The sequence below is a fragment of the Phacochoerus africanus genome, chromosome 1 (assembly GCF_016906955.1).
Source record: "Phacochoerus africanus isolate WHEZ1 chromosome 1, ROS_Pafr_v1, whole genome shotgun sequence".
In the NCBI taxonomy this organism is placed as follows: domain Eukaryota; kingdom Metazoa; phylum Chordata; class Mammalia; order Artiodactyla; family Suidae; genus Phacochoerus; species Phacochoerus africanus.
In genome coordinates, this window is record NC_062544.1 from 256,391,897 (window position 1) to 256,404,511 (window position 12,615).

Consider the following 12,615-nt stretch of genomic DNA (forward strand, 5'->3'; position numbering starts at 1 on the left):
ACATTTCTCCAAATAGCCAAGGACTGGTGGAATTTTACTACTGTCTGGGAGCACTTTGTTTAATTATAGGTTAAAGTAGTTTGCCAAATTAAAGGTATGATCTTTTGTGGTTTCAAGGATGGTGTTCTAACCAGTTTATTTTATTTTTGATGTTCTATTAATCATGGATGAAATGTTTCTCTAAAGATAGGGTTTTTAAATTTATCTTAAAACATTGCTTATAGATCTTGCCAATAATTTGAAAAATAGTTAATAGATGTCAGAATACTTTTTGGTACATTCTGTTCTTAAAAAGTTACCTTTTCTAACTCCATGTAATTTTGGTGATTGCTCATCATAGCCCAGATGTAATTTTATTTTTCTGTTTACCATGGGAAGAATGAATTATCATTTTTAGAAACAAAGTAGTAAGTTCAAAGGTGCATTTGATTGTGCAGAATTCTTTCCTTAAAATATGGTTCGAAATGCAAAAATCAAAGAAATTATTTTATGCCTTTAAATTTTTAATTATTTTTCATCTGAGCAAACAGCTTAGAATTTCCATTTTATTATTTATAACTGGCTATAACTAGTGTTATCTATTTCTCTATCTTGTTCGTATTGTCACTTTTAAAGACAATCTCTCAAAAAATAATCTGAAATCTTATGCTAGGCTAATGTCTAATGCCTATTCTGCATTTCTTTTGTTTAAAGGTGAGTTGCGTTAAAAGTACTAATACTCTGCTGGTAACAATGGACCACTTCAATTTTTATCTCCTGAAGCCCGAAGAATTTGATAATATGATAAATCATACACTTGTAAAGTAATCCGGTGTGCATTAACAAAATTACTAACAGATGGCACAGGTTTTCCCTTCTTAAATCTTACAAACCTGGGTGATCACAAAGCTTTAAAGGCTGATTATACCAGAAAAAAGACTCATGTTTAAGGCACCTTTAAGAGCATCACCTTGTATGGGAAAATTTCAAAAGCAGTTGAACTCAATCTGTGTAATACTGGTTGAAAATAATGGAACTCTGTCTCCTTGAGAAGTGTAATTTACTAAGGAATCCATTATTTCTTATTTCTTCTCCTTTTGACATTCATGGTGTCACTCTTCTCTCAAGTGTGTTTCACATCACCATATTGCTCCATCCACGCATCATGCTTATAAAAGATCATGTCAGGTTTTCTCATCTTTATTAGGAAAACTTACAGATATTCTGTTCAAATTTTAAATGTCAGAGTAATAAGTACATGTGTATATGAGAAAAGAAGAGCTCTTTCTCCGTATGGGGACTAATGTAAGATACTCACCTAACTAGATTTCTCCTACAAAGAACACATGCATATGTGAAGTGTAAACATGCACATCTTTTCCCCTGGCAGCTAGATGGATTAATGGCAATTAGGCTGGCAACCCCGATCACTCAGGCTTAAATATAGAGTGTAATGGAAGGAGGGCCATCAATCTGATGCACACAGGGAGGTCCACCAAAAGCACCTATTTCTTTGCCAAGCCATTGGGTCTTGAAACCTATACACTTACAAGATAGTGCCAATTTGTAATTTGTGGCATGAGAAGCACAGAAAATAGGAGCTCTTGTTTTCTTTCCAAAAGAAAGTGCACTATTTGAGCTTTACTTTGGATTTATGTAGAATGAACTCTAATCCACTTATTCAAAGATCTGGAGGAAGGGTCTGATATTTATTCTCTGAGCATTAGTTTTCTCATTCCAAAATAGAAAAATATACCTCACCTGTGAGACTGTTGTAAAAATGAAAGATGACGCATGCAAGTCATATACACAGCACATGTTGCTACATCATGGTTCCCATTAATCACAACGGTAATAATATTCCAGACTGTTGTTTAAATACAGCAGTACTTTTATGAAATTTACCACAGATTCACTGATGTATTTTTCATGGGTTTCTAGAGAAAACTGTCAAAAGCATTTTATACTTAGGACATAGTTTTTTTCAGGTGTTAGGTTTTTTCCAATTGTTAAGTCATTTAAAACTTCTATTGAAACATCTGAAAATTTAAACTTACTCTTTTTGCTTTAGGATAAAGTCATCAGAATTTTAATTTGTCTGCTACAAGGCAATAGAAAAGAGTGTACTTCTAACATGAATTCTAACATAGCAAGCCTTTTTATAAAAGACAAGATAATGACTGAAATTGAGGAATTCCATGTATCCTATATCTCACATCTTGAAAAATCTGAAAGTGTGCTTTCTACATAGGTACTGTGCTAGATCCTAGAGATCCCACAGCCTCCTTGACATCATAGAGCATATATTCCGTATAGAAGAGAAGCAAGAAATATAAGATCAAGTTATTTTTTTAATAGAAATATGACTGATTTACAATGTTGTGCTAATTTCTGCTGTAGTTTTTGCATTTTTTTTATTGACTTTATCTTGTTCCTTAATCTTCCCACCACCACCACCAACTCCAAAACCTTCCCCATTCACTTAATGCTGAAACCTCCTCCTTGAGTTTGTATGGAAGCAACCTAGGATTCACAAAATTCTGCATTTTTCAAATCCAAGTTCAGATATTGTAACTTAAAAGCCTTAGGGTTGGGAGTAATCCCAAACACTGAGATCCTTAACACCGTTAATACTTATTGCATTACCTTTTCTGTTCAGAATGTTTTTGTCTTGACTGGGGAACTGAACATTTCTGGCTGAGAAAAATTGTCACAACCAAGTATCATTCCAAACGATTTTTGAAATGTTCTTCAGATAGACATGTTCTCTTGTGTTTTTACAGATAACTATAGAACATAAAGGGAAAGACGCATTTTTTTTTTCTTTTTAAGGATGCACCTGCAGCATATGGAAGTTCCAGGGCTGGGGGTCAAATTGGAGCTGCAGCTGCCAGCCTACACTACAGCCACAGCAATGCTACATCCAAGCCTTGTCTGAGACCTACCCCACAGCTTATGGCAACATTGGATCCTTAACCCACTGAGCGAGGCCAGGGATCAAACCCAAATTCTCATAGATATTAGTTAGGTTCATTTCCTTGAGCTGCAGTGGGAACTTCAGGATGCACATATTTTTGTTTCTTATTTGTCCATAAGTTAACTATTAGTTTTCAAGAAATAGTGAAAAGTGCGTGTGGATAGTGCCAAAGGTAAATGTCACCCACCAAAAAGAGTCCCTTTAAGCCCTCGTTCAAACCTTTCTTCCCAAGATTTTATTCTCTTCCTCACATGTTTAAATTACCCTACTTGTTTTCACTTAGGTAGTATATAGGTGTATTTTCATCTGTTTTAACATGTGCAGTGGCGGGGGGGAGGAGGGTCACCACCTTTTATCTTATCATGTGTCCCTTATGAGATGAGGGGCACATTTGCCAAATAAGTAAGCTGGGTTCCCGCATAGGCATATGATCAATAAAAGAGAGTGAAGCAACTGGCCATATGGGTATTGGATCTCTGACCCTTTCTGATGAGCCCTGACTCTGATTAATCAATTAAGCTTGTCACTTGCAAGTCTTTTCTTGTTCTCCTTTGACTTTGTGAGATTAAAATACCACAGAATGGGAATGAGTGTTTATTTCAATTTGGAACTACTTTAAGGATCTTCATACTTGTTCAGTATCTTAATAAACAGTATCAGATGCTTTTATTGCTTTTTTAAATTTTTGCAAGTTTCAAATATGTTTCCGTAACGCAATTCTCCTTACTTAATTTCTGTACTGAATTTCCATAAAGTCATTCTGCATTTCTGAATTTAAGAACCCCTTACATACTCCACTGTGGTTTGACTTTGTCTGCCATCGTTATATGTCTTCTTCATAATATAAGTGAATTTAAATTTCAAGAGTAACAAAATAGTGTCTCTGGGAAAGGCATTATCTTAGCAGGGCATTTGGTGGTGTGGGAAATTCTCACACTGGACCAAAACTGTAGAAAAGTAAAGTGTAAGAACCCATGGTGAGAAAAAAAAGGCTTTACTGTTTGAAAAGTATTTTCAGCTGGTCCACTTGTAACTCAAAAGAGCCAAGTATTTGAAAATGAGCTTCTCTCCCTTCAAATACGATGAGCATTTGTCATCCTTATTTCTAGAATATAGTCATGAATTCCTCCATAGATTTTTATTTCAGGCTGTCCTAACAGTGACTCTATGTAAATTCGGAATTACAGCCAGATGGTTGGAAGAGGTGATAAAAAGCAATCCTGGTTTTGTAGGAAAGTGAAAATTGCCCATAAGACTTTGTTTTTACCTTTAAAACAGCAGGACGTTGTTTCATGAGACCTGTGAAGGAACTAATACATTAACTTTAATGGCTACAAACTAAACTAATTTTTCATATGCATGCAGAATACTACCATGTAATATGTATAATTTTCAGAGGCAAAAATCAGTCAGCTTAGTTTCTTTGAGGGAGGGATAACTAGCAAAGGCGCTTTTCTTCCAAAACCACGCTTTATATTGCCTCCTTTTTACAGGATTCACTTTTGGGTTCTGATCTTAATGACTTGGGAGCCAGACACCTGGGGAATCAGCTAAAAGCCCTCACAGTTTCATCTCCTCTCCATTTCACAGCACTCAGCAGTTGTCTGCCCCTGGTTTGGAATACGATAAATTAGAGGTGGCTTTCCTGCTTGACTGGCTCAAGAAAACGTGTGTCCAGGAGAAAATGCCAAACCCAAGTCTTCATACGGACTTTGAGCCATGCTTAAGCAAGCAAAATAGGTGTGATTTAAGAAGACTGTGTTTCTTTTTTCAATTATTCCTTGTTAAATTTGGATTCATGGCAAGATCCTCTGGTGATCCAAACTAGATAGAGGGAAAGGTAATCATTTATACCTTCACAAAGAAAATCATCCTTTCCCTTTAACTGAACTACGTCTCTCTGCAGGGTGGCTCCCACTTGCCTGCAATTAGCCATAAAGCTCTTCCTGATGTAGTCTATAATCAAATTATCATAGGTGTGTTTCTGCAGCAGCAAAGAGCCAACTGCCAATTTAGAAATTGTTATGAGGAAGAAATGAGAAGTGTAGTCGGAGAAATGAAAATAACAGAGAGATGCAGCTGCCATAGTCCTGGGCTTCAGTTCTCCCAGGCCTGTGTTCTCAGCTGGCAGCTCACCAAGCTGTGTAGAGAGCCACGTGTTCCCACTGGGATAATTGCTTTTTCTGCATGAGTCTCTTGTTGCTTCTCTCTGATGATCGAGTGTGTTTAAACTCCTGGCAGAAATCATGTTGGTTTTTAAATGGTATTGTAAAGTCTACCAGCAAACAAATGAAATTGGATCATGTTCTCTTGTATGCTTGTAGCCCAAGCAAATATGGGACGCCAATGGAGAGATCCTAATTGCCTGTTTTTCCTCGCAGTTCCACTCCTAAGAGAACAGTTGGAAGACCTACGTTATGGTTTTCTCCCTCTAACACTGTCCCTTTTAATGTCTCAAGTAAAATGTAGACTGGTCATTTATTTTCAGTTTGTCATTTTGATATTTTCTTTACAATGTATATGTACTTTCCCAGGCATCCTTTTGTTGTATAATCTTTTTTTGAGGGGGGCAAATCTCATGAGCATTGTTCATACTGTAAATAGGTTGTGAAGAGGAAGGGGGCTTTGCATAAGAATGGACAAGTAAATGGATTAGTAACATTCAGGTGAAATTTTTTTATGATGTGACTGAAATCTAACTAATTCATTTTTAAATAGTCCATAGTAGAAATATTTTAAATATTAGTATATAATCTATTTTTTCTTTTTTTAGTTTAACCCATCTGTGTGTGGTGTGTAGTTGCTCTCATTTTGTGTCACAAGTCCACGTCATGAGTACATGGCACCTTTGCCTAATCATGCCCTTGCATGACCAGCATGAAACCAGATCACGTCTCATCAAGAGACTTGAGTGGGAAATATTTAAAACGAGGCATTTCTTCCTCTCCCTGCCCCCACCCCGCCTCCTCCTTCTTCTCCTTTCTCTCTCTCTCTCACTGTCATTCCCTTCTTTTTTTAAGTCTCTGTGAATCAGAATGAAATAGGAAAGGGGAGAGTTGTAATTTTTTTGGAAAATGAATTGAGATACAGTAGCCTTTATGAAAAGTAGAAAGTAAAAAAAGATTGCCAGCCAGGAAAAAGAACAGTGATTTGGCTTCCTGCAATTATTGTTTATATATTTATTTAAAATAACATTTATGTTTGAGACTTTAATATGAAATCATGTTGTTATGGATAACATTTTTAAAACATTATTTTTGTGTGACAAGATTAGTACAAGTAAGTAGAATAAAGATTAAGTTCTTGAAATTTCTTATACTTAAGAAAAGGGTTGAGAGTTATTAGAGTAGTAGATATAAATTGCTTTATATCAGTTTTTTGGCCACACCCCTGGCATGCAGAAATTCCCGGGCCAGAGATCAAACCTGAGCCACAGCAATGACCTGAACCACATCAGTGATAATGCCAGGTCCTTAACCTGCTGAGCCACCAGGGAACTCATCAATGGTTTTTGGTAGTGGAAATTTTTCAAAAATTTAATTTTTTACTGTTTCTAATGCCATTAAAATTTAGGTTCCAAAGAGCAAGATAACAACAACATTATGAATGTGTATATTCAGAAATATGAAGTACCTACATATGATATTAAACCACAATTACTAAAAACATGAGATTATTTAATTCTAGCATGGCTTTCTTATTTTCTCTTTTTTTATTTTTATTTTTTTGCTTTTTTTAGGGCCACACCCATGGCATATAGAGGTTCCCAGGCTGGGGATCTAATCAGAGTTTCAGCTGCCAGCCTATGCCACAGCCACAGCCTCAGCCACACCAGATCAGAGCCAAGTCTGTGACCTACACCATGGCTTACGGCAATGCCAGATCCTTAACCCACTGAGCAAGGCCAGGGTTGAACCCACAACCTCATGGTTCCTAGTCGGATTCGTTTCCAATGAGCCAAGACGGGAACTCCCTAGGCATGGCTGTTTTTTAATTAACTGTTTCTTGTTAAACTGCTTCCCTGGGAGTGTGACTAAGAAATACTGTATTCTCTGGTATTGTATAAGATCCGAATTTTATGAGTTATCTTTTACTTGGTTGTAATGTTCTTTAGACAGCTGTGAGACATGTATTTGATCTGATCCTTTGCCTATCATTTGTACAATATAATTAAACTACCACCAGTGTCTTTGCTTAATTTAAAATACAACAAAGCGTAACTGTTTTTGAAAGGTACTACCATATATACGTTGAAAGGTATGGATGCTTCAGTTTGAATTGTTTACGTTAAAGGTTGATATCACTCTTGTTGCCAGATTGAAAAGTAATGGATATTTTCCCACTTCCTCCCACTCTCTGTTCCAAGGTCAAATAAGATGTTTTTGTTGTTGTTGTTGTTGTTGTTGAATTACTGCTAAATGTTAAAGAAATAAAAGCTGTTACTGTGACTCTTCTTTACATGCCTCTTTTGAAAGGAGTCCTTAGGGACCATCCAAAACTGCTCTGCAGTTTAGTTCTCCAAGGAGAATGTCTGGGGGCTATGACTGGCCATCTGGGGTACCAGCATCTCATGGTCATTAAGAAGTCTTAAATCCACGCAGAGTACTTCTCCTCCACTTCACAACAGCTTGATGTCTGTTCTGCAGGTCAAAGATTTAGGCAGAATTGACAGCACTGCTATGAAGAGATATTTTGCCCAAAGAGACTTAGCATTGTTTAAGGATGAAACACTAGCCTATGCTTCAGAACCTCTCATCTCATTTGCTTTATAAAACCAAGTATGAAGACAGTGGTACAGAATCAAGTTTTTCAGAAAAAATAATTTCTAAACGTGGGTGCTTTAAAATTTTCACTCCTCATATTAACCCTGCTTATTAAGCCTATGCTACTGTAAATGAGTCTTTCAGAGCCTTTAATCTTTTAGAAAATTATAAAAATTAAGTACTGCACAATTTCTCATTGGTATGATGCTACCTATTTGTGTGTCTTATGCTTATTCTTTAAACATATTTCTTTAGCATTCTAAATCAGTATTCTTTTAATCCATTGTTAGGATGTATTTTTAAAATAGTGTTTATAGTAAGAAACACAGATTTTGAATACCAAATCTATTAAAGGAAATGAGATAAATTATATGACAGTTTGGTTGTTAGCAATTTGGAAGAATCTTTGAAGCTCTTAATATAATTAGTGGTTTCGTTTTTGGTCTGCTGAATTCAAGTCACATTAGGTTAATATAATTAAAAGCAGAAAAGATTTTGTGTAGCCAAACTAGTTAATTAGCCCCAGTTGGTTTAGTATGTTAACCTAGAGGTGTATGGATAACGTTGTGGGGGTGACGCCTGAAAAAAAATTCCTGTGTAACAGATACTGCAAATCATCTGACTTGCTTTAGGGTAGAAAATGAAGACATACCAAGGAGTTCATTTTAAGTTCATCTTTCTGATTCTAAGCCCTGATAGCAGGGTAAGCTGTATGTGCTATAGAATAACCAAATCAAAAGCTTACTTTATTTTTTAAAAGAAAGCATGCTTCTTTTCCTTCTTGTATTCTGGACATAAGAATTTTGATTGTATATATTTTTTCTCATGCTTACCGGAAATATGAAATGATTCTCTTCACTTTTGGTTGAAAAGCTCCATCTTATACCTAGTTTATCTATATTATCTTGTTGCTCAGTAAACAAGGCAATAAAGAAGATGAAAGGAAGCATTCTAGAAGGGATTTTCAACTGCTTCAGAGAAGTTTTTTAGTACTAGGAGAGAAGGCTTTATACCCCAAAGGAAAATAATCATGTATCGCTTCTTAAAGGGAAAATGCTAGTGTATAAGAAGCTGGTATATCAAAAACATTGAGATATTCCATACCTTAATGTCACTAACACATTTTTTTAAAACTCTGGGATTGTTCTGAAGAAAAAAAAAATAGAAAAGTGTAAAGATATTTGAAACTTCAAATGTTTTGCCACCTTCTCCTTTCTCCTCCTCTCCCTCCTTCCCCAAAAGGAGCACCACCGCTGGGACCTTCTTTTGTTTTGTTTTCATCTAGTATGTAGATAGCCGAGACCCCCCTTTAAGCACTGTCTAGAGCTTATGGAAATGTGGGCTTCTAATGTGGTTCCTACTGCAGGCTGGGAAGGTAGATGGTAATGAGGAGGTGGGACCTCTGCCTTGGATTTCTGACACAGGCTAGATGCCAGCATATTGTCTGAAAGCTTAACACGTTCCGCTTCTCCACTACCAGGATTATGTTAATTGAAGTAGTGCTGCTGCAGTGCAGTGTTTAACATTGTGTCTGTTCATTATACAAACTCGTTTTTGATAGGTTTACAATTTGGCTGTCAGATCCAGCTGCAGGAGGAGACCTGCCAAGAAATATTTCTTAGCTTGTTTTAAATAGTACTGTTTTCACATTTGCAGTGTTTTGTATGTGTTAGACATATTTTTTTTCCTTTTTATATAGAGGAAATGTCGATTTTCTGTTTTCCAATGGGCACTGAGATGTAGAATGTATGAAGTCACTCTTTGCGATCAATATTTTTATATGACTCAACATAAAATGATAATTGTTAATAGTGGGTTCTGCTTCAAAGCTGGTATGGTATATTTGATCAGGGTTATTAGCACTAAGTTTCTTCTGTTCTTTTGTTTATTGAAAAGAACAGGGTACGATGCAGCCCACATTTTTGACCATAGAGAATAGAATTATAGCTTTTGGTTTGCTCTACTTCAATTCAGCCATTACATGATGCCAAAATCAATTTGAACTTATAGAACTGAAGACTACCATTTTCATCCATTATTTTTTGTATTTCTCTGTTGGCAGTACTTTGTTGTTTTTTCCTTCACTTTTGTGAATTTCTGTTTCTAGCATCTGAGGAAATGTTTCTCTCAGGTTTGGTGAGGCTTGTTTGGTTTTTCCATTTAAGTTATAATGTTCAGTGTGGAATCTTTACTATTACTAGTAAATATAGTGTAGAACACAGGGTTTTATAATGAAATTGTCTTGTTAATGAGGTAGAAGTTGTGTGGGGGTGTTTATACTAATCTGGGGAGATTTAGCAATGATTTCTACAAAAAGAATAAACATTTTGGCCATTACCTAATTTTAACCCCTCCTTCCTTTTGTTGTTTTAATCCAGCATCCAGCATTTATTTATCCTTAGGCCAAAGCCAGGTCTTGAGAATAAAGTTTCTCAGCTTGAGCATTATTGACATTCTGGGTGTGTGATAATTCTTTATTGTGTAGGACTCTTATGCATTGTAGGATATTACCAAATTGAAAATGCAGTTTAGGGAAGAGCATGTATCACATGATTTTACTTTAGTAAAAGTGTGTGTGTATGTGCATATTTTCTATCTATCTTTCTTTATATTGAGAGAGAAGGGACAAAAGAAAAAATGTATAAACGTATTGACAGTTGTTAACTTTGAGAAGGTTTTTTTCATGTGACATTTATTTCTTCTTTGTATTATCCTGTTTGAAAATTTAGATAGGTATATATGAAAACAATAAATGTATTATTAATATATCTTGTTACTGTTATAAGCCTTTATAGAAATGCTTCATTGGATAACTAATTTTATCTACAAAAGCAGTTTGCATTCAACAAAAATCTTGCATGACTACTATGTGCAGGCATTTTTCGAGGTATGAGGGATAGAGTTATAAACAACACGGAGAAAAGTCTCTGGATGGTTTTTATAATGATACTGAGAGACTCATGATTTTGCTTTAAATAAAAGAACTGAAGAATATCAGGTTCTAAAGCCAGAAAAATTAAAACTGCTCTGTTAATATTTGGTTCTGTCCTAATACATGAAGACCTGGTTATAATATCTGGATTGAAATAAAGCAATTTAGGCATCCCAAAACAGTGAAACCCCACCTCTATAAAGTAGTAGTATAAAGATAGTGTAGAATGAAAAAAATTCTGTTTGAATGCTTCCTTCCTTCCTTTCTTCTTTCTCTCCCTCCTTCCCTCCGTTTCTTCCTTCCTTTTTTCTACATTTCCTTCTCTCCTTCTTTGTTTAATCTGTACACTGCACAGAATATCTGTGAGGTCATAACCTCCATGAATAAACATTCTGGAAGTTATCCCTGACAAAACCTTTCTAAGGTTCAGAGCATTATAGATATTCACGGGTAATTGAACTCCACTCCCCACCAAAAGCGTATTAAATTGAGTAAAGATAGTTCAATTTCCGCATCCTGATTTTAATTCATGGTTAGCCTCAGCCTACTTATTGTACTAGAGGGCTGCTTACATTTTTAATTGATTCTTCTTCAAATAAGAATTTAAGAGTGTATCTCAATGGCTTTCCAGATGATTTATTGGGATCTGTTCAGTCTCTGCCTCCGAAGTTCCCGGTAAACTGCTTAGGCAGCAGTAACACCTAGGGTTTTTTTAGGACATGTCAGGTTCCACTGTATTTTGAATATTAAGATATATCCCTTCAAAGCACCTTTGACAAATTAAGTAATTAGAGACATTTTTATTTCCATATCTTATAATACTAGAATAGGCTTTCTTGAAATTACTTATAGCTGATATATATTTGCATGTTAATTATAGTCATGCAGTATTAAAATTTTTCCTTTTTCTTTTTCCCACTTGCTAACCAAATTGCTCATGCAACTTTTTGGTATTCTTTTAATTAAATAACGTGAAAGAACTTGGTCAGTTTGGAAGCACAAGTTCCTAGTTATACAGAATATAGTAACTTTATGAGAAATGCCGGTAAGTAAAAATGTTTTGCCTCTTTTCTATTGTACCTTTGGAACAAATTCTGCTTAAAGTGATTATCTGTGAATAGAGGAAATACTAACACATCAGCTTTTTTATATAATTAGGCTTTGTTTGCATGCTTCGAAAGTAGGCTTCACTTATGAGAACCTCTGTCATGTAAAAAGCGTGGAGGCAATTTTAATCCTATTTATGTGAAACTTTTTTTTTTAAGATACGAGGAGGAAAGCTCATGATTACTTATACCCGTAAAAGTGATGCTGGCAAATATGTTTGTGTTGGTACCAACATGGTTGGGGAACGTGAGAGTGAAGTAGCAGAGTTAACTGTTTTAGGTAAGTGCAGTTTTATCCTATCTGCTCACTATAAAATGTATCTCTTCTTCTTTAGTATCTTTGTTTATTTATTTTTGTCTTTTTAGGGCCACACCCTTGGCATATGGAGGTTTCCAGGCTAGGGGTCAGACTGGAGCTGTAGCTGCCAGCCTGTGCCACAGCCACAGCAACGTGGGAGCCGAGCCATGTCTGCAACCTACACTGCAGCTCACAGCAACGCCAGATCCTTAACCCACCAAATAAGGTCAGGGATCGAACCCATGTCCTCATGGATGCTAGCTGGGTTCGATACCCGCTGAACCACGATGAGAACTCCTTCATTGGTGTCTTTAGACAAGGAGGAAAAAAATGACCTTTTCTGGAAGTTGACCAATATTTTGGGAGGGGTGGAAAGAAAAGAGGAGAAATCGGTAGACTGCGATACTGCGATAAAGTAGCCACGATATAGGAAGAAAATTAGGAGGAAACACTCACCTGGGGAGGAGCTTCTAAAAGTAGGGGGACTCTGTAGAATAATTTTCTAAATCATATTTTAAATTATAAACCTGCTCCTACTGGACATCCAAAATGGGTTTTAG

The 12,615-nt window shown here is 35.9% G+C and overlaps 1 protein-coding gene across 4 annotated transcripts in view; it reads left to right on the forward strand.

Annotated features, from left to right (window-relative positions):
* ROBO1 (roundabout guidance receptor 1) overlaps positions 1-12,615 on the forward strand; it is a 398,650-nt gene that overhangs the window by 275,061 nt on the left and 110,974 nt on the right. For all 4 annotated transcript variants that reach the window (XM_047794457.1, XM_047794476.1, XM_047794465.1 and 1 more), the window contains exon 4: positions 11,917-12,037. In XM_047794457.1, the coding sequence (XP_047650413.1) occupies positions 11,917-12,037 (121 nt within the window). The remainder of the gene's footprint in view (positions 1-11,916; positions 12,038-12,615) is intronic.